The 27,898-nt window shown below is 55.7% G+C and overlaps 1 protein-coding gene across 3 annotated transcripts in view; it reads left to right on the plus strand.

The window, feature by feature from the left end:
- PHACTR3 (phosphatase and actin regulator 3) overlaps window positions 1–27,898 on the plus strand; it is a 202,731-nt gene that overhangs the window by 163,641 nt on the left and 11,192 nt on the right. For all 3 annotated transcript variants that reach the window (XM_079129648.1, XM_079129647.1, XM_079129649.1), the window contains exon 8: window positions 7,521–7,674. In XM_079129648.1, the coding sequence (XP_078985774.1) occupies window positions 7,521–7,674 (154 nt within the window). The remainder of the gene's footprint in view (window positions 1–7,520; window positions 7,675–27,898) is intronic.

Genomic DNA, 27,898 nt, shown 5'->3' on the forward strand with positions numbered 1-27,898 from the left:
GTTTAACCAGAGCTGTATAAAACCCTAATGGGTTTAAGACTAATTGATCTAAAGAATAAAACTTAACAGACATTTGTTAAGAGTAAATTAATGTTTTAAGAAATTCTTGTCAGTTCAACATATAGATTAAACCTTGGTTTTATATCAGTATATTAGTATTTGACCCTAAGGAAAAACCTTGAAAAGGTTTAACTGATTGCTTCACATACATGTAACCAACTTAGTTACTCATAAACTGGTTGAAAGCTGTCCTTTACTTACATAGACCCTCATGTTGTTTATTTTATCACACAGACACTTTTACCCAGAAATGTTTTTCTTCTTTCATACCTAAAACCTTCTAATTTCCCTTTCCTATCTGTTGACCTTTATTTTGCTTACACTCTGAAACAACCCTTATGAAATTTTTGAATTTAGATAAATTACTCCATTTTTAATAAGAAGTTCTTTGTTATTTATGGTACACTAATTGAAACACAGTTGAAACTTTTGGACCATTTGCACATAGAATTACATACATCAGTTTTCCAATTTATGAAAACACAAACAATGTTCAAGTATATTATCCCATGGAATCCAAGAAGTACTTGATGTTATAATAACTGTTAGCATCTTAACTTTGTAAATTAAGCAGACATCTCTAGCAAACATAGTCATGATTAATCCCATACATGTCAAATCTAATTTGCATATTTTTCCTGTAAAAAACAAGGTATCAGACAAGCGTGTTGAACGGTGTTTGCCATCTCTCCCTTGTTGAAGAAAAGCCCAAGAAACAATGGATATTAGACATTTTTAAAATAAACATCATATTAGTTTGACCACCTAGAGAAATAGTTAGTGATTTCTTAAAGACATCTTTACCTTTGTTTACCCAGTTTAAGTTGAACCTCTTAAATCACATGAATTAAAGGTATTTGGATCCATATTTTTGAATTTTAATTCACAGGTACTCATTATCTATATGCCAATTTTGACATGTACCTGATATATGGACACACACACACACACATAGGCAGACAACATGATATTCACATAACACAAAAGCAAAGGCCTTGTAGCTGTTTAAAACTTTTTTTTATTTCATCTAATTAATTGTACATGATAGTAGAATGCCTTTATATGTTTTGATAGATTATACACTAATGGAATATGATCTCTCACTCTTCTGATTATACATACTGCAGGATCACATGGGTCATGCAGTCTTACTGTATAGGAGCTAATAATGTCTGTTTCACTCCACTATCATTCCTTCCCCCTACCCCTCCCCTCCCTTCACTCCCCTCTACCTAATATAAAGCAACTCTGTTCTTCTCTATCCCACGCCCCCTATTGTGAATTAGCTTCTGCATACCAGAGAAAACATGCAGCCTTTGGTTTTTCGGGTTTGACTTACTCCACTTAGCATGATATTCTCTAACTCCATCCATTTACCAGCAAATGGCAGAATTTCAGTCTTTTTTAAAGCTGAGTAATGTTCCGATCTCCTTTGCAATGTCATAGATGTTTAAAAAATTATAGTTGAATAAAAACAAGAGTGATCAGAAAAACATAAACCTAGGTGTGTAGGATCAAAATCATGAGCTCAAAAATATGGAAAAAATGACACAGCCGTTAATTATTTCAGTAAAGTAGTATGAGAGAGAGAGAAAGAGAGAGCTATCAAGAAAGCCTTGAAACCATTTTCCTGTGTTGAGACCCAGGAGAAGTTAAAGTGGACACTTTTTTTCCTTTAGTCTCAGCTGGCCCAGCCACTGGGCCGCTGGCTTTTGCCCTTCACGTTCCAAGCAGGCTGCAGCATAGCTGCCTAGGGTTTTTAACCCTCTTTTCTCTGGTTGGCAATCAGGTCAGGTTAGGATGCAGAAAATTGGGAAATGTTATTGTGCTCCTTCTGAGACGTGCCACTGGCTGTTGGGTTGGTCAGGGTTAAGGGAGGATATTTACCTGTTAGTTGTGTCCTTAAAAACCTATTCAAAAGGAGACTATTTGCCTGCTTCTTGTCCGTTCCCCATCCCTGTAGCATGAGGTGGTAGGGGCAATGGAGTTTGGGCCCCCTCGTCCCAATAATTCCACGCGAGGGAGTTGGGATCAGGTGGCTGTACTCAGGAAGGTGTCCTTCCCTGGGGACAGTCCACCTTCCAGTGTTCCTATTGTCCACAATTGGGACAGGGCTTGGTGAGGGGCCTTGGATTCTGACAAACTCTTACCCAATGTCCAATCTGCCCACATTGTATCAGAAGATGTATCCGAGGGTCTGGGAGGACCATGAGCAGCAGTGGCTTTTGTGGGTCTCTGGATGGCTGAGGCTAGGAGCTGATGCTTTTCTTTCTCCTGCTTGGTCTTATCTCCCTATTGCTAAAGGCCATGAAAGCAGTAATTAGAAATCGCTCTGGAAAGCTTTGGTGGCCTTTTCTAAGTGTCCGAGTTTCTTGCCGGTGTCAGGTGCAAACCTGCTGATGAAGTTAAGATGTAAATGCCACCAGGCCTGTTGACGTCCACATCTGTACACTCAGTGACTGCCTCAGTAAGTCGGGCCAAAAAGTAGGACAGGGTGTTCATTAGGTTCCTGGGCAGTTTCCTCTGTCTTTTCCCAGTTTACTTGGGTGTGAGAACTTTTTGACACTCCCTCACGGAGGCGAGTGACCATGTGCTATAACCTGATGACCCCAGTGTCTTGGGGTTGGTATGTCCAGTCAGGGCTTTGGCCTTGTTCAGACCTGCATGGTCCCTGGCAGCCTGCCACATGCAGCACATTCATCGTTGGTTAGGGTGGAAGTTAACTTGTAATGCACGTCTGCCTCAGTGAGAGGCAGACAGGGAGATGCATTCCTATATGTGGCAGGGTTTTCAGAAAGTAAGTCTGATTTGTCTTCTGTTTGGGACATATCTGTCATGGAGAAGTCCCCTTCAGTGCCTGTCACTTCCCTGAGAGGGAACATATGCCTTGCTGGGAGCGTTTTTGACCGTGTGTGGAGAGGGGATGGCAAAGGGAAGGCAGAGTGTGGAGTTTGTGAAGGGGAGTCTGATGGGGGAGCTGTAGGGCTCGGAGAGGACCTTATGGGGGAGTTACAGGGCTTGGGGAGGGGGAGGGGGAGGCCTCAGGGGAGGCCATGGGGCCCTGGGATCGGTAGGGAGGGCTACCCCAGGGCTGTGAATGAGGAAGGGGAGTGTAAATTTGCAGCTAGTAACTGCAAAGTAGTACAAGGTTGAAGTAGGGAGGGGTTTGCATGGAGAATAAAGGTCTGGAGGTATGGGAGTTCCAGGTACTTGCCATTTCGGGTTAAGTATTTTTCTAAAGCTTGTAGAATCTCTTTATCAAGAGTTCCATATTTGGACCATGTATGCTGGTGGTCCAATTTGTACTGTGGCCAGATTTGAGTACTGAGCCTAATGAGGCATTTAATTTCAAGATCACTATGGGAATAAAGGGCTTTAAAATTGGTGGAGAGACAGCCCGAGAGGGTGTCTCTGGGAATGGATTGGGTAGTTCCCCTCTTTGGAGAGGTTGGACAAGAAGGTGACCAGGAAGAGCAAAGCATTCTCTGCAGTCTATATGTCACCAATGTGCCAGTCAGTACCACGAGGTACTGGGGAAACATCTTTCCCTCAATCCCAGTGGTCAGGGACAGGGTCCCGATTAGCCTAAGGGGGCATTGCTGTCCGTCCAGCAGAGAGGAAATGAGTGGGGGACAGGGTCCTAGTTAATGAATGGGGTCTTACCTCTCCGAAGAGATGAGAAAGCCGGTGGCGGATGTAGAAGCAAAACAGCAAGTCGGTCCCTGATTCGTGAGGTTTGCTGGGTACACAAGGGAAGGGGAGACCGGGGAGGGAGTGGAAGAAGTCCTCCTCTAACGCCAACAAGGATGTGATGTAAGTCCCTTTACATTCAGGTGACAAAGCCACAGCAGCTCCGTAGGTGGTTGATGTCCGGTACCCTGAGGGCTGTTGAGTCAGGTCTCAGACTCAAAGCCTTCGTGCAACACGAGGGAGTCGCCCAGCCCGACGCCTGCAGCTGCGTTTGAGCTTCCTCCTGCCTCACGCACCAAGCTTCTCCCACACGGCGGTTGACACCCGGTACCCCTGAGGGCTGCAGGAGTTAGATTTCAGACCCAAGACCTTCGTACGACACCAGAGAGCTGCCCTGGCCAGCTGGACTCGGTTGTCTTGGGCCCTCCATCTCTCGCACCAAATGTCTCCCGCATAAAGTGGACGCAAAGAGTGCGAGAGGCCCATGTTCAACGGGGTGGGGAGCACGGTTTGGAGATTCAGCAGTAGCTCCTGTGAGCGGGGGCTGGAGGCCCTCCCAGCTTTCAGAGGACCTTAGAGATGCCCACAGGTCAGGGTCACTCTCCAGTCCCCATCAGCTATTTCACTGACTGCGGGCGAAGGCAGTGGGTTGTGGGGAAGTAGGGAATGCTACCTTGCTCTGGATTGCTGGTCAGGGAACCAACCGTTAACACAGAAAGACCTGGACAGACGCAAACCTCATGAATCATCTCAGCAGTTTATTCAGGAACAGAGTTTCACACCAGAACAGGGGTGCAGGGATGAAATGGCCAGTGGACCCGCTTTCCTGGTGGAAAAAGAGCCACTGAACAAAGAAAGGGTTTGTAGAAGTAATTTTGAGGGGTGGTCTGTGAACATATCAGTTCCTTGGACACTCAGGAATTTGAACTTTTTCTGGGTTGGGGTCTGTGGGTGTGTCTGGAGAGGATTTACTTTGAAGGAGACTATCGCCCCCTAGAGACGGTGACTTTAGGGTGATAAAGCACCCGTCCCCACCTGCAGGCCACCTGGAAACCTCTGTCTGGGAGAGCAAGGCTGTCAGGGTATATGGCCTTCTTGTTCACTCCTTTTCCCAGGCCACATTATCTTGGGGATTTTTTCTTTTTTCCATATCTATTAGCTGTGACCCTTCAATCAATTTCCAAAGATTTAAAAATGTCGATCCTGACAATTTTTGTGTAAAAGTGGTAGTGGTTGCTTTCATGTGGAGAATTCCCTCATTTTGCTGACATCACTAACATTCTTTCTTTTTAAGAAATTACATAAGGAAACTGTTTACTCACAAAATTAAGTTATAGAAAATCAAAATCTAGAAGTCAAACGACTAATCCCTGGCTCTCCTCAGCCAATCTGTAATAAAATAGCATATGTCTGCAGAACTGGACACACACACGTACACACCGTCAGGTAGAAGGCACCTCATTCTTCGCAAGTTGCTTTCCGTGGGCTACCTTGGGCTTTCCTTGCCCTCAGTAACACTCACACCACCATCTCCAGGGGAGCACCACATTCGGGTGGAGCAGATGTACCATGACTTAGCAGGTGCCTCTTATGGACGTTTAGGCTGTGTTTAACTCTTCCTTTCATGAAGAAGGCTGTGCCAAACATCCTTGTATGTGCTTTCTGTGCACTTGTCCTATTTGTTTTGGGAAGCCAGCTCCTGGGAGTGGGGTTTCTGGGTCTTGGGACAGGGAGAAGAAAGGGTGCATTAGGGAGCACCAGGGAAAGGGTCTGGCCATTTCTCAGCTGCTCCTTCATGCTCCTGGTAAGACACCATGCCCTGTAAGTGCATGCTCCTTCCGGTAGGTTGGGTAGAAGGGTCAAAGTCACAAAAAGTCCTTATTGTGAACTATTTTTCTGGAAATCTCTGTTTTTGACTTTTAAGTAGCAGAACCTAGTAACTTCTTGGTGATCACCTGGTGGACTTCAGGTTGGTGAGGATAGTGCAGAAGGTCTTTCTGTAGCCCTACTGTGTGCCCTGTCATAGTCCCACAGCCAATGGGTGGGAATCCTGGCCGTGGCACAGAGGGCTCCTGGGGGTGCGTCCTCACTCACCTCTAGGCGTCCCCAGCAAAGGCTCTTGTCCTCGTTAGGAACAAATACAGAGGAGAGTTTGTGACAACAATCCTGGGACATTTGCAATAGCCTTTCAGACTTGCTCTATCAGAAGCTAAAATGGTGATACCACATTCAGTATAGGCTACGGCTCGGCACGCTGTGGTTCCTGGAAAGCAACAGTCCCCTCTCGCCATGTACTGGACCCTCAGCACCTGTGAGGGACTCGTCCCAAGACCTTGGAGCCTCACTAAACCCACGATTGTCATCGCAGCTTCCAGTTGCCTCCATCGCATGCAGTAAGGCCCAGCTGGAACACATCCTGACTCCTCCAGACTCCTCGTGACTTTGAGCAAGGACTGCGGCCATTTATGAACCATGGAACCGCCTTTGGGCTGGTTCAACGATGTTCAGTCATCCTGTTTCTCTTTCTCTCGAAGGTGAACGACAAGCATGCCAACTCCGGACACAGGCCTGGGCTCAGCTCCGCCTTTCACACCTACTTTTTCCCAGGGTCTCACCCCTCAGAGTTGAGGACCCCTGTCTGGCTTTGACCCATCGCCCAGATGGGAGTTGACTTCCTTTGTGGAGCCTTTTTCTTAACCAATGCCGTTTGCCTCCCTCGGTGATGTGGTCACGCTGGACAGTGGCTCAGTCCCGGGATTCAGGTCTTGGCCCTGGGGAACTGTGGAGCCACCACTGCAGAACTGCAGCAGGCCTCAGGCATCAGCTTGAGTCACCTCACAGGGTCAGCGTGTGCACAGCCAGGGCAGGTGGGGCTCTGTCGCCCAGAGCTCAGAAGTGGACCCCAGCCTTTCCTGGCACAGGACCACAGCTGTGCCCTTCCTGACGCTGCAGGCTTAACCCTCTGTCAACAAAGACCCTCCTCACGCTCCCGCTTCCTTTGCTGGTTCAGGACGTGTGTAACCCCAAGAGCCAGCTCAGCCTGGCAGACCCTGCCAGCCAGACACTTGTCCCCTCTGTGGCACTGCATGGTGGTCCAGCTCCCCATGCCCTTCCAGGTGCTGGGAAAGTGGACTGTCACTGAATTCAAAGTCCAGTGGAAGAGACAGAGGCTGAACTAGCCAGCAAGGAAGGCGTCAGTCGAGGAAGGAGAAGGCAGGCTGTGCGAGGGGGACTGGAGGTGCCAGCCACAGCACACTGCTCTGGAGGAGGACAACCCTGGATGGCCGGGGGGAGCTGGGGTAGTAGAGGGTGGGAGACGTACAGAGCCCTGGAGCGGGGCCTGCTAGGAGTGAGAGGCCGTGTGGCCAGGGGCGGTAGGCAGGCAGGCAGGAGGCCAGTGGCTCACCAGGGACGGGACATGGCTGCCTGGAGAGTCACTATGTGACTTATAGCCCGAACTCAGACATTTTCTAAAGGAAAAGTGGGTATGCTGGTATCAACCAGGGCTGTCCCTGCAAGCCCGGTGTGAGCTCCCCAGCTGTGGAGCGTGTGGCTGGTGAGGGCTGGTGACCTGGCACGGTGGCATCAGGCCCCTCTGCTGCCCCCCCCCATGACCCTGGAAGGCTGCGTGGGCAGGCACACGGGGTCCTCCCAGCTCAGCCCCTCCCTCTGCTCCGGACCCCGTCCTCCTGCAGGCCTGTTCCACGAGCACTCCTCTAAGACTGACCTCTTTGTTCCCCTTGTCTCCCTGTCCCCCATGGGTCTCTTAGGAACGCTGCCCAGGAAATGCAAGAAGGAGCTGCTGGCCGTGAAGCTGAGGAACCGGCCAAGCAAGCAGGAGCTGGAAGACAGGAACATTTTCCCCAGGAGGACTGATGAGGAAAGGCAGGAAATTCGGCAGCAGATTGAGATGAAACTCTCCAAGTAAGTGGCCGTGTGCGGACAGCATAGATGCTGCGTCAGCCTCCAGGTCCGCACCCCTCTGAAATCCCGCCTCCCCTTGGCACTGGGCTGGGTCTGCCGCAGGTCCTCACACCTCCCAGGAGGCTGAGCAGCCCTCCTGGCCTCTGCTGCTTCCCCACGGCCATACAATCATTCCAGTTTCCAAAAGCCTCTGCAGGGGAAGGCACTCCTGTGGTGGACAGCTGGTCAGTAGGAGCGGAAGGAGATGCATGAAGTGAGCGTCACACTCAGGAAGGACTGGCCAGGACATGCCCTGTGTGGACTCAGGATGGGGGACAGTTCCCTTTCACTTCCCACTGTTTCCTATGAGAATGTGAATCTGATGTTGCCAGAGCATCTAAGTTTTCCAAGAAAAGTTGAACTCACATGCTCTCTCACACGCACACGCACACACACGCACACACACGCACACGCACACACACGCACACACGCACGCACGCATGCACACACACGCACACATGCACACGCGCGCGCACACACACGCACACGCACGCACACGCACGCACACGCACACGCGCACACGCACACACACGCACGCGCACGCACACGCACACACGCACACATACATTTTGGAGGAGCGTGTGTACACAGGGTCAGTCTGTGGCCCAGAGCCACGAATGAGCACCTCTGGTGCCCCCCAGCCCCGGGAGATGACTGTTAAGGGGAAGGGCAGGAAGGCTGCTGCGTCCTGGTGGTTGAATGTTCTGGAGGCCAAGGTGTCCAGCAGGTAGGGTGGGACTGTGGAACCTGAGGGCATTCAAGAGCCGGCTGCCTCGAGGTTGCCTTCCCTGTACAGAGCCACTGGGGCCAGGCCACCCAGAGCTCGCTCCATGTCCTAGTCCCAGCTGGATGCTGCCTGAGGTCAGCCCAGAGAGGCCAAGTGGGCACCACCCAGCTCAGAGGAAAACTGGGCCCAATGGCAGCCCCAGCTGCCTCATGTCTCTGGGCCAAGGAGGCACCCAGGGAGCCTGTTGCAGCCCAGTGTGCGGCGCCCTCCTCTCCCTCCCTCTTCCCCACCAATGCCAGCCTGCGCCCACAGAGCTGGACTTGGGCAAACGGGCCTGGACTCCCCCAGCCCACCCGTCCCCCTTGAGCCCTTGAGCTGACCCCACAGCAGGGAGTCGGGGCGTCGGAGCTGCGCCGACGGTGCTCCAGGTCTGCTCGTGGAGCCCGGTGCTTCTTTGGCCCGGTGTCCTCAGCCACACAGCAGGGCGACGCCAGCTGCCTGGCTCCTGCAAAGGGGGCTGCTCCGTGTGGTCCAGGCTTGCTGCAGCTGCGGGGGCTGAGCAGGTGGGCTCTGGAAGCCCAGAGACCCTGGTCCGCGCTAACATGCAGGGAACCTTCGCGAGCGCACCAGGCCCACCATGCGGGGGGAGCTGGCACTCTGAGCCACCGTGAAGGTGCAGCACATCCTGAGGAGAGAGCCTGATGTCTCGCGGTGCCTGGCGCACCCGGTGCTGCTGCTGCTGCGGCCATGGAGAACTGGGGCTGCCTCCAACCTCTCTTCTGCCCCTAAGCCACATGGTGGTGGCGCTCTGGAGCCCAGACGCGGTCAAGGTGCCCATGGAGTGAGGCGGTCCAGCCCACCATGACATGTCAGTGCCTGGAGGCTCCCGGGCTCCGCCTAGAGGGGAAATCACCTCGGCCTGCCGTGCCCGTCCCCAGCTTTGCTACACTGCCATTGGAAGTCGCTGCGCAGTTTCCCACCCCAGGGTCATGGGAGGCCAGCAGCAGCCGGGCTCCTTTCTGCCCCACGGTAGTGGTCCTGTGAGCCTGGCCTTGGCCTTGAGCCTGGTCTGGACCCTAGTGAGCGTGGGCGTTTTCAGCCTGCTGCTTCTCCTACTCCTGATCGTGGCCTGAAGTTCTTGAGTCAATTCAGCAGCTCACGGTCAGCGGGGCTGCGCTGCTCATCTGGCCCAGTTGCTCAGGCGTACGGTCCTCCTCCCCATGTGTGGCTTGCAGAGGTCCCTCGACCTATGCTGGGGTCACATCCAGATACAACAGGGTGAGATGGAAATACATCAGCACCTCTGGCCTGCAGAGCAGGCAGCTTGGCACACGGCGCTGGACAGGAGCTGTTCCCCTGCTGGCCGCAGCTGACCAGGGCCGCCCTGCCGCCCGGTGTGAGCACAGCTCACTAGACAGCAGAACCTGACGTACAGTTTCTGCTGAGTGGTGGCCTCGCCGAGCACCTTGAGCTGAGACATGGCAAGCTGAGCTGTCAGTCAGAAACCATTTCCGTTACTGAGTGCTTTTCCTGGATGTGCAGATGGCTTGGTTTTTAAGGTTGTCAGATCCTGTGTTTCAGGAGCGGATGGACTTTCCTGTGAAGGACCAGGTAGCGGATTCTTTCAGCCTTGTGGCTATGGCTTGTCGCACCTCCGGGATTCAGCCATGGCATCACTGCAGCCAGAGGATGTGGAAGGGTGGGCATGGCCAGGCGTCAAGAACGCCATCTACGACGTCTGGCGGCGGTCTGTGGGGCCATGCGGGCTGACGCCTGGCACATCGGCGCTCCTGTCACTTGGCCTGGGGGAAAGGCCCTCCCGGCCTCAGGTCTTTACCCCTCCCACTGCTTGCCTGGCCTTCCAACCGTGCCACTGGAAGATGCTTTTCCACTGAAATACTAAGGGACTTGACTTCAGTGAAAAAGACGCATAAATGATGATAGCACGTGAGGTGAAAAATGCTACCGTAGTCGCATGGCGGTGCTGGTGCAGAGAAGCCTGGAGAAGCTGGGGTGGCCACCCTAGCCACAATGCACAAGGGCCGCCGGCGAGGCCGGACTGCCCAGGGTCACCTGCAAGGCCCTTTGCATAGCCGTGACCAAGGCCTGACAAGAATACTTTAGAGGTGGGAAGTGTATGTTGGCTGGTGTTCCTGAGATCCGGACGCTGACCAGCTGGCTTTCCAGCAGGAACATCTCACGGCCGAGCACGTGGCGGAAGCTGCCCAGCTCATGGCAGCTGCAGAGCAGAGGGAGGGAGGGACTGGGGAGAACAAACCCTCAACGGAAGGTTGCCAGGGACCTAATCCTCCATATATGTGAGCTCCCAATAGTCCATCCAGCTATGGAAGTATTGACCCCTCCAATGGTTTGATCCTCCGACGAGTCAGAAACCTCACAGTCCAACCGTTTCCCAAGACCCCACTGCTGATCCTGGCTGCACTGGGGACCAAGCCTTCAACCCGTGAGCCTTGGGGGACACTGTAGATCCAAACAGTTCCAGCCTCTTATCTGACAAGTACCGAAAACATAGACCCTGGCACGAGATCGTCCCGTTACTCTTTGGACCACTGACCAATTTTAAACCTTGGACTAGAGTGTAGTAGCCCCCTGGATATTTGTCTCCATGTTTAAAAATTGAAAAGCATCCCAAGTAGACACAGGAAACAGCAGTTGAGAAATGACCCCCAGAGGTCTGAGGTGGCCGCCCAGTAGTTGCTGGTGTCCCTGTGGGGATGGGCTAATTGGGTCCCTTTGTCTTTTGCTGCCCTTCAGAGATTCTTCCACCATCTCCTGCTGAATATATCAGCCTCTGGTTGTCATGGCAACATGCCATCCACCGCTCCCCAACGAACACTTGGCATTTTGTTGGTTTTAATTTTTCATTTCCAGACCCTTAGTATTAAGCCCCACTGCTCAGGGTTCCCCTGGATGAAGTGGCCACTGCTGCCACTCCCACCCCACAACATACCCTGTGTGCTTAGTCTGGGGACCACAGCAAAGCTGGGTCACCTTTGTGGGGACGAGGGTCTCAACCAAGCCCTTTTCTGCATGGCCGCTCCGCTCGCCTTCGGGATATGTCAGTGAAGGGGCAGAGTGCTGGGGACCCGCAGCCGGGCCCCACACAGCAGGCATGTCCCAAAACCACACACCTGGTGCCACCTGCTTCCATGGGAAACCAGCAATGGGGAGGCGGCCACAAGCTGTCAGCCACTCCTGCCTGTTAAGCCGCCCTCAAGGGACCCGAGCTCAGGACTTCCATCATCTCCACCTTACAAGCCTCAGCCAGAGGCCACAGGCTCGAAGGGGCAGGCACAGTGGGGCCAGGCCCTGGGCGGGAGGGTGCTGCTCAGCTTCGGTCATCTCAGCCAGTGTTTTGAAGGGTCTTCTGTTGGACTGGCTTTGACTGGGGTGTTCAGGCCACCAGCCACTCGCCGGGTCTCAGGTGCAGGGGACGCCACTCTGTGTTGGGAGGAAGACCATGCTACCCAGTGTGGGGTCGGAGGAACAGGTCCTGGGTGGACATGCCCAGGAGAAGCCCACCCAGCTAGTGCTTGGAGAAGCGAGGGCAGGGGCTTGATGCCATCCTCGCCCGCTCCGCTGTGTGCCCGTGGCCAGTGCCACCAGCCCGGGACCTCCCTCCTGGGTGTGAAGTGGGGAAGGTGGTGGCCCTGCAGAGGTTCCAGGTGAGTCCCTGTGACAAGCCACATGAGCACGTCCCAGAGGAGGAGCTGGGGTCGGAGCACCACGGTCACGGCTGAGGCCGGCACACTCCTGGGCGGGTTGCCATCCGCACAGGGCACGAGGCCAGCAGGCCTCTCGAGGAGGAGAGGCTGCTGAATGGAGAGAGGACAGGGATGCCGGCAGCTGGTGGCCGAGGGCCCTGCCGTGCTGGCTGCTGAGGGCCGTTCTGTGGTTGCTGTGATCGTGCCTGGAGACCTGGGGCTGCCCGCGGCTCCGGAGGGCTGGGCAGGCCTTCGTCAACGCCCCGCGGGAGGCCTGTGCTCTGGAGCTGCGTGAAGCTGCCTGCGGCTCCCTGGCATCCTTCGGGGTTAGCGTGGTAACAGCGCCGTCAACTCCTCCCCCAGCCTCCCTCAGGACATTTTGTTCTGCTGCATCTGAAACGGCCGCTACGCTCAGGCCTGCAGGGACACACAGGTCCCGGGGAAGGAATGTGTGTGCTGGGGAGCCCTGGCCTCCATCCCCTGGCCCACGGCGGCCATCCCCGACCACGGTCTCCATTCCTGCCCCCCAGTCTCCATCCCCTCCCCCGGCCTCCATCCCCTCCCCCGGCCTCCGTCCTCACCTGCGGCCTCCATCTCATGGCCTCCATCCCCACCCCGCCGTTGCCACCCCCCACAACGCTCCTGTTGAAACCTGAAGTTCCAGGGGGATGCCTGATGCTCTTAGTGGGACGGCAACCAGCCAGCTTCCTGTGGAAGGCTGGCCCCAGAGCATCGGGGTGGAGACGTTTTCTCTGTGGACATTGCAGGGAAGACCCAGGTGTGGTGCCGTTTCTCGGATCTGTGGACACAGAGCTTCAGAAATATAGAAATCCCGCTTTCCTGGGCTCAGCATGGGGAAGAAATCATTTCTTTTAATTACCCAAAAAAAAATCAGTCCGTTCAAAGTGCTGGGGCTCTGCGATGCCGACGCCATGGGTCCTCCCACCCACCCTCGCCCCCGGGACCCACAGAGAGGGGTGAGCCCAGCTCTCCTGGGGGACTGCGATCCGGGCCTGTGGCACCACCAAAGCAGGCGGGAAGGCCAGGGGTGGGCGGGGGCATTGTTCACATCCGGTCCCGGTCTCCACACACCCGAGTCCTACTTGGCGTCCCTGCCTGTCCTGTTACCTTGAAGGCTCGTGAGAGCACCCGGGGCCGGTGCTGCCAGTGGTCCCACGGTTTGGATGAGGAGAACTCAGCGCAGTCGGTCACCTGCCCATGATCACACAGCAGGGAAACAGCTGTGCAGACAACTGGCCATGAATCCACCCCAGGTCCCTCCCCGCTGTGCCTCCGCATCATGGGGGAGCTCTGTCAAAGGCAGATTCCCAGGCCTACTGCGGATCTGCTGGGCGGCAATCTGTTTTAACAGGGCTTCTTTCCCCCTAGTGACACTGCCACCTTAGGCTATACTGTGACTTCTTCCTCAGGCCCCTTGGAAGACTGTTCTTTGAAACTTTAGTATCAAAGTTAATCCATGCTTTGCTTTCTAGCTGACCTGTTGGTAGATAGCACAGGAGAAAGCAGAGTATGTAACTGATGGTTTCCCTTTTTGCTCTGGCCACCTGGAGGCTCAGAGTGAAGTGTGCTGCTACCTGTGGCAAATGTACTGAGCCACCAGGAGGGTGTGTCCAACCGACCTTGTGTCTTATGGCCTTGCCTCAGTTTCCCCACTCTTCATTTCACCTTTAGGAAGGAGTATGTTTCTGGACCTAGTATCCAATACGTTACTAGATTTTAACTATAAACCTTTAAGGGAAAGTGCTATTTTTTAAATGGAGGTCTTCCCAGCATACATGAGATTCTGTCACCTCGCACCACGTCAGGAAGTTTCCCTACAGCTATGCGCATGTCCGCTTTGGGCAGGGGCCGGGTGCCTGGGGCAGGCAGAAGCCCGGATCTGCCGTCCCCCCCATGCTGATAGACTGACTGCCTCAGGATCTTCACGTCCACCTAAGGCAGCAGCGATGATTTTCACATGACAGGGTTTGAATTTTTACAGATTACTTATGTGACTACATTTCCAGAAGTGTTAAAAAGAAGAAAGAAGAATGCGGTGGATTCAGTACAAGTGAGGAGCAAGTGTGCAGTGGGCCCAGCACATGGGCCGGTGGAGGCTGCAGCACAGGGACCCGGTCCGGGTCCAGAAGGAGGGAGCAGCGTCCTGCGGAAACCACCCACTGGTCACTACGAGCCCAAACCATGGGATGGCGTGGTATGGCCTCACCCATCACGTTAGTATATAAACAAGGACAAGGAGCTGAAGAGCACCCAGCACCAGGGCTTGGTCATGGGGTGCTGCTCCACGCAGTGGCTTCGGCCATGATCTTGCATCCAAGTTTGGAAAGTGAATGACGCTGGCTAAGGCCCTCGTGGAAGGTGTTTTAAGAGGAGGCTGACATCATGCCTTCCTGCCCCGCTGAGTCCTCGCCCATGGCCCCGGCAGCCCCGGAGCTCTGCATTGGAGACGAGGCCATCTCGAGGTCCTGCAGCAGCTTCACTGCCACCCTGAAACTGCTCTGATTGTACCTTCTGCCCACGGCGAATGCACGGGACTGTGACTGGAGGAGGTGCTTTAAGTCAGACTCCAGAGAAGCTTGAGATGCGGGAGCTGTGGCCTGCCTGCTCCTAGTGGTCATCTCCTGGGGAGCACACCTCCAGATACAGAAATCGGAGTTCGTGGGATGTGCAGGTGGTAGGCGTGGGGTGCAGAGATGGGCAGACTTGCTCACAGATGCGTAAGTACACCGTTGCCTGCAATAGAATTGCTACAACTGCAGAAGTGGAGGCCCAGGAGGGAGGCTGATGCTGCAGGAGGTAGGTGAGTGGGTATCAGAGAGAGGAGCCTGCTTCTGGTTCATGAATGGTGTGGGCCCACCAGGCAGAGAGCAGCCTCCAGAGCCCAGAGGCCACCCTGTTTCTGTTGCTGCTCTGAAGGTTCAGGGTCAGGCTGAGGCAGAGGGCAATGCACAGAGGCCAGAGGGGCTGCAGGGCCAGCAGCGAGAGCTTCCACACTGTCACCGTGTGCTCCTGACCTGCTGCAGCGGGCCAGGGCCAGCCCCTGCGGATGCAGCCTCACCCACCCTCTCAGCTGTGGGCACACTGGGGTCCAGCCTGTCCCATTGCTGATGGGCCTGGCAGCCTTGAGTAGGTGCCCATGAGCTGCTGTTGACTCCCAGAGGGCCCGGGCCCTCTCGCTGCAGGGGGCCTGGGCTGCAGAGGAGGCAGAGCAGGAGCCCAGTGGGGGCTGAGGGGACACCAACCTGGGGGTGGTGCCCTGTGTGGGGGAGGGGCACAGGAAGGTGAGGGGGGCCGTCTCTGGGACCCCCAGGCCTTTGCTGGTTGGAAGCTGTTCTCTGCTTGGTGCAGGGAGCTTGGTGAAGGAGCCTGGAGAACTGGCGGAAGCTTCCTGTGGTTGGGGCTGGTCCACCACAGTCCTGGAGGGCGGGGTCAGAGGTCAGGGCGCCACGCTGGTGTCCCATTTGGCCTGTGTTTCCTTTTATCATTGGTGCATCCACACTTTGCTGTCTCCCCTCTGGTTTCGTGTCGCTCTTACAATGGAGAGTGAGGGGTGGCTGTCTTCATTGACCAGCAGGGATCAGAACAGGCTTCCATGGGACCAGGGTGAGAGGCCTGTCTGGCTCCCGCAAACTGGTGGCACTGAGCTTCCTTCACACAATTCAAGGGAGACAACGGGACTCAACATCCAATTTTCTTTGTTCTGAGAGCCTGCAGGGCTCTTGGCAGAGGACTTCCTGAATAGTTTGGTTTCAGGTTTGGCGTCAGGAGCCAAGGGCTTCTGCGTGGATAAGACAGGAGGCGATGGGACCACCACATCCCTCGGAGTGCAGGGAGTGGGCCGGGCGGAGGTCCCCTGCTCCTAGCCAGCGTCAGCGCCCGCAGCTGCAGAAGGCTCCAGGGACGGCACAGCCTTCAGAGAGGAAGCTCAGCTCCTCCGACACAAGCCGCAGCGCACAGGGGCCCTCAGGGTGGCCTTGGCTTCCCCTGTGTGCAGACGCATCTTTGGTCAGGCGCAGAGGTGGCCAGGGGGACGGTGTCTGAGGGATTCTCAGACAAAGTGACGGAGGAGAAGGGTGAGCGTCGTCATAACCAAGATGCCTCTTGAGCAGAAGCGCCCGCGGGGCGGGTAGCAGAGGTGCAGCCATGGTAGCGAATGGTGAGACCGAGCTCTGCGGGGTGGTGGTTCATGGTGGCCCCCAACTTGCAGGCAGAGTTCAAGACTCACGGGAGCTTGCGTATCGAGTGGCTGACGTCGCCTAGGAAGCCGGGAGTGGCCCCTTCTCTGGGCAGACATGGTGTAGGCTCTGGCTTTGACTTCTTATGTGACGGGCCTCACCATCTCCGCTGTGCCCACTGGCCAGAGGCTCACAATGGTGGCAGCCGAGCGAGGACGTGATCGTGAGGTTGATCAGCTCCTCATGGTTTACCTCAGTGCTCAAACCAGACCTGGTTGTAGGACTCTCCGTGTCGGCGGGAGACCCTCCTTCAAGGGTGACCTTCCTTCTTCCATGTCCATTCTCAGCTAATGGCCACTGGACAAAAGGGTGGTGGGTAGAGATGGTCATGTGACTGGGAAGATGGGTGAATGCATGGTGGTGGGGCGTGGGGTGCTCAGAGATGCACGGCTGGGCGTGGGCAGTGGTTGGGTGGACAGATGGGTGGCTAGGCGGGTGGATGGACAGCTGGGCAGGGGGATGACCACATATCCGGGGACAGCAGACAGTTCAGGAAGAGTGCAGCTCGCCCAGGTCAAGGTGTTCCTTCAGGAGCGGTTCTTCAGATCTACGTAAGCAGTGACTCCTTTGCCGCTTGATGTAAAACCAACATGTTCAGAAGCGCATTTTGGATAAGGAGACCCCTCGGGTCCTCAGGGACACTGCTGGTTTTGGAGTGTGGACAGCTGGAAAGTGGGTGGGAAAGGACCCATCCATTAAGTGGCAGTGGTTTCTAAAGCAACCTGGTCCCCCAAGTCCTTGCAGGTCCTGTGGGCCGGGGAGGGCCGCCCGCCTACGTAGCGTGGTGTCCGTCTTCCTGAAAATCAAGGACAGTTTTAAGCGGCATTTTCCTTTCTCTCTGCTGTGGCCTTATGTCCTCCAGGGCTCAGCATGGCTCTGACTGCAGAGGAGGGAAGGTGGGAACCAGGAGAGGTGGCCCAGTGGAAGAAGCCAGGGAAGTGGGCTCCCGGGCCGCTGGCAGGATTGAGGGGTGCAGTGGGACTGGCCATGGGAGGCCAGCACAAAGCCCCCAGGCAGGACATGTCCGAGGCCTGAGAGCAGAGGAGGAGCCAGAGACAGCACCCAGCCAGTACTGAGGCCACTTCTGTGTGAAGGAGCTCAGCCAGGGAGCAGCAGTGGGAAGCATCAGGCATGTTCTAATTTTAAAACTTTGAGCAGGGGACTCGCTGTGCCCAGTCCCTGCTCAGATGATGCTGTGCACAGGCAGTGACGTCCACAACACTGATCAGCATGTACACTCCTATCTGTTGGCCCCTGCAGGGCCCGAGCCTGTCACCCGCAGCAGACCCTTTATTCTGCATCCCGGGCCCTGAGGGAGGCGGGCGGAGCCCTCCCTGCCCTTCTCAGACCTGGCTGGTCCACCCAAAAGCTGCTCAGAAGCCCTCACAAGATGTGTCCTGTTTCGTGCTGAGCCACACCACGTTGCCGGCGTGGGGCCCACTGATCAGGGCTCCGTCGTGCTCCAAACAAGCTCTGTGCACCTTGCACAGCTCCTGGTGTCACCTCTTGGGACAGCACTGAGGACAGGGACACCTGGGGGAAGCACTGAGTGCAGAGTCCCCACTGCACGCGGCTGCACGCTCAGTCCAGGGCTGTTTCTTAGCAACGTGACTTCAGACTCCAAAGCATTCCACCTGGCTTTCATAGAAATGACGTTTCTACATCCCCATTAAATCCTTTAATCAATGTTCACAGGCCCTTATTAAATTACCTAAGTACAGTTACAAGCATAGCTGGTACAAAAAAATTGGGGGACAAAAGCTACCAGTTGCTGATAGGCGTTCTGCTCAGCTGGTGGAAGAGAGACCAGGTGGGGTCTGGTGGGACCTGAGCACAGGTTGGCCTCTGGGACGCCACCACGGCGGTGTCTGCAGGTGGAATGTCTGTCAAGGAGCTGCCTCTGACTTTAAGGCCTTCGCGTGCCTGGGTGAGGCCCGGCCAGGGTGTCCGAGACAAGCTCCTTTCCTTAAAGTCATTGACCCTGGTCCTGAATCACAGCCACGGTGACCATCACTGCAGCTCCTGGTGAATACCTGGTTGTCTGTGCCCCCAAATCCATGGGATGCCTGACCCCACTGTGCTGGTATGGCAAGTGGGGCCTCAGAGGGGGGGTGACTCACTTTGTGGAATTAGGGCCCCCAGGAGAGAGGCCCTGGGGGGACCCTGGCCACTCCCGCATGTGAGGACACAGGGAGAAGGTGACCTCCATGAGGAACAGGCCCTTGCTGGACACCTTGGTCTTGGACTTCCAGATGCCAGAAACGTGGGAAATGAATTTGTTTCAAAGATCCAACTCAGACTGTTTTCTGAGCTGACAGCCTGGCAGCTGGACAGAGAGAACACGGTGGGGAGGGGCTCTCAGACCCTGGCCCTCACCCTGGCTCCTGTGCCACTCAGGGTTCCTGCTGTGGCCCACGTGGTCTCGCCCTCACGCTCGGGTCTCTCCTCTCTTGCACCTTGCGCCTGCTCGTTCTCACACACCTGTTCTCTATCTTCCACGAACCGCGTCCTTTTAAACCAGCATTTGGCAGGCCAGGTGTCACAGGGCAATTTGTTACTTGGCTGTGGGAAGGAGAGAGTGTCCCTCCACACGCAGGTCAGTGTCCTGTCTTTCTCCAGAGTCCCCCACCCCTGCCGTGCGCTCCAGCTCCAGGTGCTGCCTCTGCCCCTCTGACAGGCCCAGAGGAGGCTGGCCCGAGTGTCCCTTCAGGACCTGCTACCTCTGAAGACATAATCCATTCCACCATCTTTGGCACCTGGAAGCAGAGTGGAAGGGGGTGTGCTCAGGGTGAGATGGTTGGGTGCCTCTCTGGGGTCCTGGGAACCATTGAGAGAGGTTTGGGAGCAGGTGATGGCCAGTTGGCACTGAGGGGTGAGTGGAAACATTCTTGTCACCTCAACCTGGGTCCTGGGGACATCTGGCAAGACCTCCTGGCCCCAGGTGCTCCTGGTGCCGGTAGTTCAGCTGTGCGTGGGCAGGACAGCCTGTAGTCACTCCGCTCTGCCCAGAGTGGGTGGCCGCGCCTGGCTGGCAAAAGGGAAAGAGCGGCTGTAATGGACAATGTAGCCCTCGGTGCGCCGGCACACGTCCCCCATTCCTCGCCTAACCTCCAGAGGGGCATCGCCACTGCTGCCTGCAGGTGCAGAAGGGACCACCCATGCCCAGCCAGTGAAGGACGGGAGGGTGGGGACCTGGTGCCAGCCACTGTCCAAGACCTCATGGATACAGGGGTGGCTTTGCAAACTGTCACAAGGACTGGGACTTCTCTTGGATTTTGGGATTGTCCCAGGAGGCCAGGTGTCCTGCAGCCAAGGGGCACTTCCTAAGCAGGGATGCATCCACTCCAGTACCTCCAGATGTCCCTCAGACACTCACACAGACCCGTGGCCAGTCAGTCAGTCCCAGAGCCACAAGCCGTGGGCCTCTGGATGAGCACACTGGGTGACGAGGGAGTGTCACCCCAGAGGGTGTGCTCCTGGAGGGCAGCGTGGGGACACAGGAGCATGCCTGCTTTGTCCAGACTATCTCCACATTTGTCCTCAATTCAGGAAGAGCTGGCCCTGGGACGGTGCCTCTGGGACTTGTGTGCAGCTGGCATGGTGTGGTGATGTGTAGGTATGAGCTGTGGAGTGTCCGCCTGTCACTTGACATGGTCACATCTGCATGCTGTGGGACTGACTTCCTGTCTTCCACTGTGTCACAGAGCACACGTTGATACTTTAAAAATTACGTGTGGGGTGGGCTGGAATCGGGGTTTGCGGCAGAACCTGTGCCATGAGGAGGGTGACCCTGAGCTGGGGCGGCACCTCTGCTGAGGGTCTGGTGTGGGGCCAGCACTGGGTGCTGTCCACACCATGGACACGGAGAGGAGGAGAAGATGGAGGCTGGATGTCAGCTCACAGGCCTCCGGGGGATCTTGGCCAACATCCTGAGGACAGCGGGAACCAGAGTTCCAGCTCACTCTGGGGTTTTAGGAAGGTCAGCCTGCTGTGTCGGCTGGACAAGAAAGGGCAGAGTGGAGGCCATGGACACTCAGAGGCTGTCACAGCTCCCCAGGTGAGACACTGGTGGCCTAGACCCAGGGACACAGGTGGAACCCAGGGGGCTGTGGATGCCTGGGGTGTAAAAGCAAGTAGAACCCAAATGTTGCTCAGGAGCCTGGATGCTAGCCAGAGACAGCCTCTGAGCAGGGCTGGAGAGTGGTGAGCGGAAGAGGCTGGGGTGTGGAGGGAGGTGCTGCAGCCACACCCCGGGGTCCAGGAAGCTAGGACTGCCAGGTGTGAGGCTGGCAGGCAGCCTCCCAGGCGAGCCCTGGGAGAGGGCTAAGACATACTTGAAGGGGGATCATGAGGACAGGGACGCTGCCCATGCCTGTGTGGACAATCTCCATTCCTTTGGTGCCTGAAGCCGGCCAGCCTTCTGCCTGGCTTCTGGGCCTGGTCTTCTTGGGCGGGCCTGTTCCTCTTGTCATCTGGGCCTCATCTCATGGGTGGCCTCTGGAGAGGACTCCTCCTGACCTGCTCTGCAGGTTCTGAGCTGCCTGGTCCACACACTTGGCATCTGCTTCCTCTCACATCAGCACCAGGGATGGTCAGGATCAGCCGTAAGGGTGGGCATGGCGAGACCTGTGGCCTGTTGGTAGGGACTGCAGTGCTGGGCTACCCTGGTGTCCTGTGACTTGAGGCTGGCTGCGGGGCAGGCTCCGTGCTCCCAGGAAGGAGCCTCCCCAAATAGCCATGGCATCCTGTGGGTGCGGGCCCCATTCCCCAGCTGCACCGTCTCTAGAAGGCATCTGCCTTGTGTGGGAGGGTGGCTCCTTGTTCCCCTCTCGACACGTAGCTGACTGCGACCTGAGTTCACCTCCGTGGGCCCTCTGGGAGCACTCCATGGGGAGAATCCACAGTCCCTGGGGCAGGCAGCCCGGAGCTGGAACTGCCACCCAGAGAGCTCTGTCCCTGCTGCCTCTTGAAGTTGCCTGTGACCTGCTGCTGTGGCCTTCTTGTGGGGGGCAGCAGGCACCTGAGTGTCATGTGCCCAGGACAGTCCATAATCTCACCAAGGGCCTGCTACTGCTGGGTGGGGGCTTCCAGTTGTTTCCTTAAAATTCTCATAGCATCCTGAGACATGGATACCATGCAGCCCGCTCCTTGGAGAGAATCGAAGCCCAGGAGTAGGTTCCCTACACCCTGCAGCTCACACGTGGCAGGGCCAGGACTGAGGTTCTGGAGTGGCCTGTGCCAACACGCAATCTTGGCCTCTGTGACTGCCTAGTCCCAGGCTCAGGAGCAACAGGCCATTCCCAGGGCGTGTGGGCAGGCCATCCCAGAGATGCAGAAGGTGGCAGAGGCTCTGGGAGGCGAGGTGTTGACAAATTAGAAATGTGAACACGCTGACCCGGGGAAGTCATCGTGGGCAGAGGGCATGCCTGGGCCAGGCTGGTAGGAGGAACAGGCGGGAGCATGGATGTGGCAGGGACCGTGCTGTGATGCAGAGTAGCTACGCCAGGACTTCCAGGCACCAGGCTCCACCTGGGCTCCCCAGGTCCCCCAGACACCCCAGGGTAAGGAGGGAAGGTGGAGTCCGGAGAAGTCGAGGGCTCCTCCGGGCTCAGTGGAGTGGCAGAGCCACAGACTGAGGCTGGCAGCCAGACTCAGCTGTGCTCTGCGGGAGGAGGAGCTCCGGTGGAGGTCTGGGCGTGCACGGGACGCGCAGCCTGGCATCACGGCAGGAGTGCTCCTGGCTCCTCTTCCTGTCCAGGAAGACTCTGGGTTTTTTTGTTTTTTTGATTTTTTAAATTAGTTGTCCATGACAGTAGAATGCATTCATGCATGTTGATAAATCACACATAAATGGAATGGAATCTCTTTTTTCTGATTGCACATGTTGCAGGATCACATGGGTCATGCAGTCATATGCACTTGAGGTCATAATGTCCGTCTCACTCACTATCCCTCCTACCCGCTGCGCCGTCCCTCCCGTCACGCAGTCCCCTCCCACCACGCCCTCTCCCTAGTCTGAAGTAACTCTACTCTTTTCATCCTTACCTACATAGGCAAAGTGTGCTTGCTATCAATGATACAGGCAATATGAAACACAAACAGGGAATACCAAGTCCTCTTTGCCCACAATCCCCGATTTTTTCCTTTTGCAAATTCCTAGGACTCTTGTTTTATTGACAGACGGTAACTGTACAATGTCATGGGTTCAGTGAGTTGTTCTATATATCAGTCGACTCAGGAGACTTGGGTTTGTCTCCGCGAAGACAGCATGGCAGTACATACACTGACCCGTCTGTTGCAGACACACCCCTGTGTTCCTCCTGTCTGGCTGAGACTTCCAGGCCAGTAAGCAGCCTCGCCTCGCCGGTGACCGCGGTTCCACGCTGGCTCTCTGAGCTCGGGTGTCTCAGACATTCTGCTTCCATGTGAGTGAGACCACATGGTGCTTGTCTTTCTGAGTCTGGCTTTTGCACAGAGCGTGGCAACCTCCAGATCCCTTCTTGTTGCCACAAGTGACAGGAGTTCTTTGTTCTGGCTGAAGGATGTTCCCACATGTGGGCCACGTTCTCTGTCTGCTCACCGCCGGCCGCCCCAGCTGGTCCCATCTTGCCAGGTGACAGTTGTGCCACAGTCCACATGGGCTGCAGGTGCCCCCGCACTGCGCTGACTTCCCTCACGTTGGGCTTACCCAGAGTGGCACCCCCCCCCCGCCCCGGTCTGTGGTGGTTCTGCTGTTTGTCGGAGGCACCTCCACGCCCCTTTCCACACCAGCCGTGCTTACGCGCTTCCCCACAGCCGGGCGAGGGGCCCCTTTCTCCACATCCCGCTGGCACTGGGCATTGTCATGTTTTGTGAATGCCTATTCAGACGATCTGTCAGTTTTTAATTGGATTGCTTAGGCTTCTCGCTGTCCGGCTTTTGAGTTCCTTATGTGCGGGGATAGTAATCCTTTTTCTGGACGAGGAGTATGCAAATATTTGCCCCTTCCAGGTTGTCTTTGCACTGATGGCGTTTGCCATGTGAGCTTCGTAGCCCGACGGGACCTCAGTCTTCTGCTGCCTGTTTTCCCATTCTTGTCCAAAAAATCTTTGTCCAGATCAGTGTCACAGCGAGCTTCCTCCATGTTTTCTTCTAGTGGTGTTTATAGTTTGGGGTTTTACATTTAGTTATTGAGTCCATTTTGACTTTGGCACATGGCAAGGCAGGGGTCTCGTCTCTTTCTTCTACCTGTGGCCCGTTTCCCAGCAGCAATCTCACAGAGTCCTTCCACGGCTGCGATCCGGCACTGGGCTGTCCTGCAGCCTTGGTTTGGAGATTCTTGTTTTTCTCGCAAGGCAACTTGGCTTGTCAGTGGGACCAGCACCAGAGGTGCCGAGAAGCCGGGCTTCTTGGTAGGCTGGCACCTGGTCTTGGGGACGAAAGATCTGAGCTCCGCTCTCAGCATCTGTGCACTGTGACCCCAGGGTACCCGCTTTCTCTGTGGCCTTGGTTTCCCTCCTCTAGATGGTGCACACTAGTGGTCCCCTCCTGAAGCCCCCCGCGGAGTCAGCGAAGGCAGCACGGTGAGGTGTGCCTGTGGGGAGGGAGGGCTGGAGTTCAGCATTCCCCTGACTCAGTTTCCCACTTGGCAGGCAAGTGGTGGTCAGTGACGAGTCACAGAATCAGGGTTCCCAGGCTGTGGGGAAGCCTTGTGATCAGTGTGACTGGGGGAGGTGCCCATCGGTGGTGGGCCAGCCTCCTCCTCCCGTGAGCTCCGCAGCAGCGCAAGCTCCACCTCACCCAGCAGCGCGGCTCCACCTGCCACCCGCTCATCTGGCCCCATCACGGCCCCTCCTCCTTTGCACAACTCTTGGGTCCTGGTCTCCGTGTCTTGCTGAGCCCTTGTAGGTGCCCTGATCTAGCTGATTGGAGGAGAGGCCCTGTGTGGCAGCCGTCTCCCTGGGGTTGTCTGGGGAGGAAAAGTCAGAGCCCTGAACAACAGTGTCCAACTGACCACCCAGAGGGGCACGAACTGGACACTAAATGTTCACAGCCACCTCCCTGGAGCAAGTGGGGTTCCTCATCCCCATGCTGCAAAATTAGGCTGAGGGATGGCCGGACCTTACTGAGGCCTTTCTGCAAAGAGAGTGGAGGCAGCCCAGGGCCAGGCTGGTGGAAACCTGGACTGACATCTTGAGGGGCCGCAACGCCCCAGGCTATACTGGATGGCAGCCTGGACCCAGCGCTGCACTCACAGGCCAGGACCTGGGGCATGTTCGGACATCTGGACCCTGTGGTGGGCAGCTTGACCTTGATCTGTCCTGTCTGAGGGCACACAATTCGTCCCAGCCTCCCAAATGTGGGACACATGTAAAAACTACAGCCTCTCATTATGTAATAGTAGCAAACTTATAATGTGTCAATGTTAATAGACTACCTATAAAATCTTAAATATAGCATATAATATAAATACCTAACAGTAACATAATTTTAATGTATTAGTAGTGTTCATATAAAAACTTAAATATAGCACATAAAGGATTAAATGCATTAAATATACCGCATTACAATCATAGTGATATAGAATAATGTATTAATGTTAATAGAATACCTATAAAACTTAAAAATAGTACATAATATTGTTATAATAGTAATATAATGTTTTACTATAACACCTATCAACACTTAAATGTAGTATAGAACATTTAATATAATATGAATAATATATATTTGTATATTAATGTTATATATAGTAATTATATAACAATTATAGTAAATATTCTATAGTAGTAGTAATATATATGAGCTCTAGATCATGATTTCCGACCTCTTTCAAAGCAGCTGTGTCAATTTCATTGAAATACTTACAGAATTGGAAACCTGAGGCGTGAGGGTTTCAGGAACTGTGGCCAGCAGACAAGGCAGATGCGCCTGGGGCAAAAGCAGCCTATTTATTGCATGACCTTTTTGTTTAACATATGCATTAATAATGACACTTGTAAAAAGAAGGGGACAAGGACATCCCTCCACCCACGAGCCTGTATGTGTTTCCTCTGGCCCTTTGCAACCTGCTGCTCCCCTTCCCCTGTGTTGGGGACTGGCCTCCAGGGTCCCCTCAGGGGAACTGCTCAGAGGGAGGAGGCAGAGCTCAGCAGACCCTCTGCAGGGGCCAGTCACTGGTAGGGAGTGAGAGGGAGCTCTGTCCAGCTAGAAGCACAGGAGGAGCGCACAGGAGGACCATTCAGGTGGACTCTGTGGGCCGCTTCTCCCACATGTGCATCTGATGGGGAGTGAGTGTCTGAGGGAGCAGGGTGTGAGTCCCAGGGAGGAGCCCTTCTTGGGGACACAGGACTGAAGAGGCTGCTAGCAGGTTGGGGGCTCCGGCTGGTTACTGAAGTGAAGAGGCCAGCCTCTGCACTGCTGGCTGAAGGACAGTAACGATGAACTAAGGATGCCACCTGTTCCTGTGCCAGCTCCAGCTGTGTTTGATGTCTTGGAACCCCGCAGCACCCTGTCGGTTTGTGAGGAGGGCGGTGGCCTAGAGTAACCTACTGACCAGTGGCAAAGCTGGGACTTCAGTGCAAAGGCTGGGCCAGTGTGGTGGCCCTCAGGGCCCATGCAGAGGGAATGCAAACCGTACCCCTCCTGCAGACTGAGGAAGGAGGCACAGCGGTGCTGTTTCCCTGCAGAACCCACTCCAGGCCAGCCGACTGCAGCCTGGGCTGCTCCTCCCCCTCCCCTCCCCCTCCCCCTCGCTTCCCCCTCCCCCTCGCTTCCCCCTCCCCCTCGCTTCCCCCTCCCCCTCCTTCCTCCCACTGCCTCTCTGCTTTGGTTAACCACTCAGGTCAGGTCTGTAGGTGACCACAACATGGGGCAAGTGCGCAGATGGACCCAGCACGCCCCCATGGGGCTCGCATCCTGTCCCCACCGCTCCTGGGGCCCCGCGGTGACAGCCACACCGCAGCACACCCATGGGTGCCTGCCCTCTAACTGCGGCTTGGGTCCCCTTCCCGGCGGCCCAGCCCCGCAGCCGTGCGTGCCGCCTTCTCCAGGTGCACGTGGGCGGAGCGGCTCTGGCCCCGCCTTTCCTTTCTTGGCCTCGGCTCCGCGTGGAGAGTCAGAAACAGACCGCGGCTTCCCCGGGGAGCCCGCGGGTCCTGCTCCAGGCCCTCGGCCTCCTCCGCTCCCCGCTGTTTCTCCCCGCGCCTCTGGGCGCTCCTTGCTCCCCAAGCCCAGGACCCGCGTGACCCTCCTGAGCGTGCAGGGCGGTACAGGGGAAGGGACCGGAGGCTCCCATCCGCGGTGCTGCTGCTGCTCACCTGCCGTCCACGGGTCGCTTCTCGCCTTCTCACCGCTCCAGCACCTCAGAGGAGGAGGTTCTCATTCAGCCTGACCTTCCTTCTCCTGGACCCTGGCTCTGCCCACAGAATGTCCACATCCACCCTGGCCCCAGGGGCCTCTGAGGGTCAGCCAGGGGTCCGTGTGTCCCTGCCCGGACCTCGTCTTCTGCTGGGAAGCTGCTGCCCAGACCTCAGCCCTTCCATCTGTCCTGGTTGGTCTGGCCTCTGACCCTGTCCCTGCCAGCTGGTGTCCCCAGTCCCCTGTAGCCTCAGCCCTCTCTGCTTTGGGAACCAGCTTTGGTTCTGGTTGTAGCCCCGGGAACCCCTGCAGTTACCAAGGAGCCTCTAGCCCTCCAACAGCCAGGTTGGGGCCCCGCAGACGGATCAGCAAGTGTCAGGTCCCTGTCATTCAGACCTGGCCGGTGGCAGACTCTTGCTGTTCCTATTCTGCAGAGGCTCAGCCATGTGGTGGATCCAGCCAGCCCAGGACCCGAGCTCTGAGGCCTAAACTCAGTCTTCTAGTGATGCTGAATTGACATTTTTGTTTGCAGATATTTGTATCTGGAATTGGGAAAGATATGCTGGTATTTTTTAAATGCCTCCATCCAATTCAGGCACTTCTTGATAACCTAATAATGATACCAGTGGTCACAGCAAAAGCCTGGGGCCCATCACTCTGCAGTCACCAGGGATCCCGCCCCAGGAGAAATTTTCCTTGTCCATCACCTCATTTCCCTTGCATAGGACCCCTGGAAAGGAAGACTCCCACACCCTCCCCACGCTTGTCATTCAAAGGTCTGTGGCTTGCCCAGGGCCACTGCAGTCAGGGCTGGTGCTGGGACACAGACTTGGCCAACTCCAGGCCTTGGCCCAGTGGCTGTTCGGTCTGGTGCGGCAGGCAGGTGGGTGGGCGCAGGTAAAGAGGTGGGGCTGACCAGTGTGGTGGGTTTCCAGCCCCAGGCCCCTGCAATCTCCTATGGTCTCCACAGTGTCTCAACTCCCAGGTGGATGGAAAGTTCCGGGTGCCAGAGCAGCTGCTGCACACAGGGAGGAGCAGTCAGGCCAGCCAGAGAGAAAAGCCCTGCTAGGCATGCTTTCTAGAACAAACTCATGAACATCAGAGAAAAGGTGTGAATTGAAGGCATGACATCTAGGAAG

This window comes from Sciurus vulgaris (assembly GCF_902686455.1).
Source record: "Sciurus vulgaris genome assembly, chromosome: 2".
In the NCBI taxonomy this organism is placed as follows: Eukaryota; Metazoa; Chordata; class Mammalia; order Rodentia; family Sciuridae; genus Sciurus; species Sciurus vulgaris.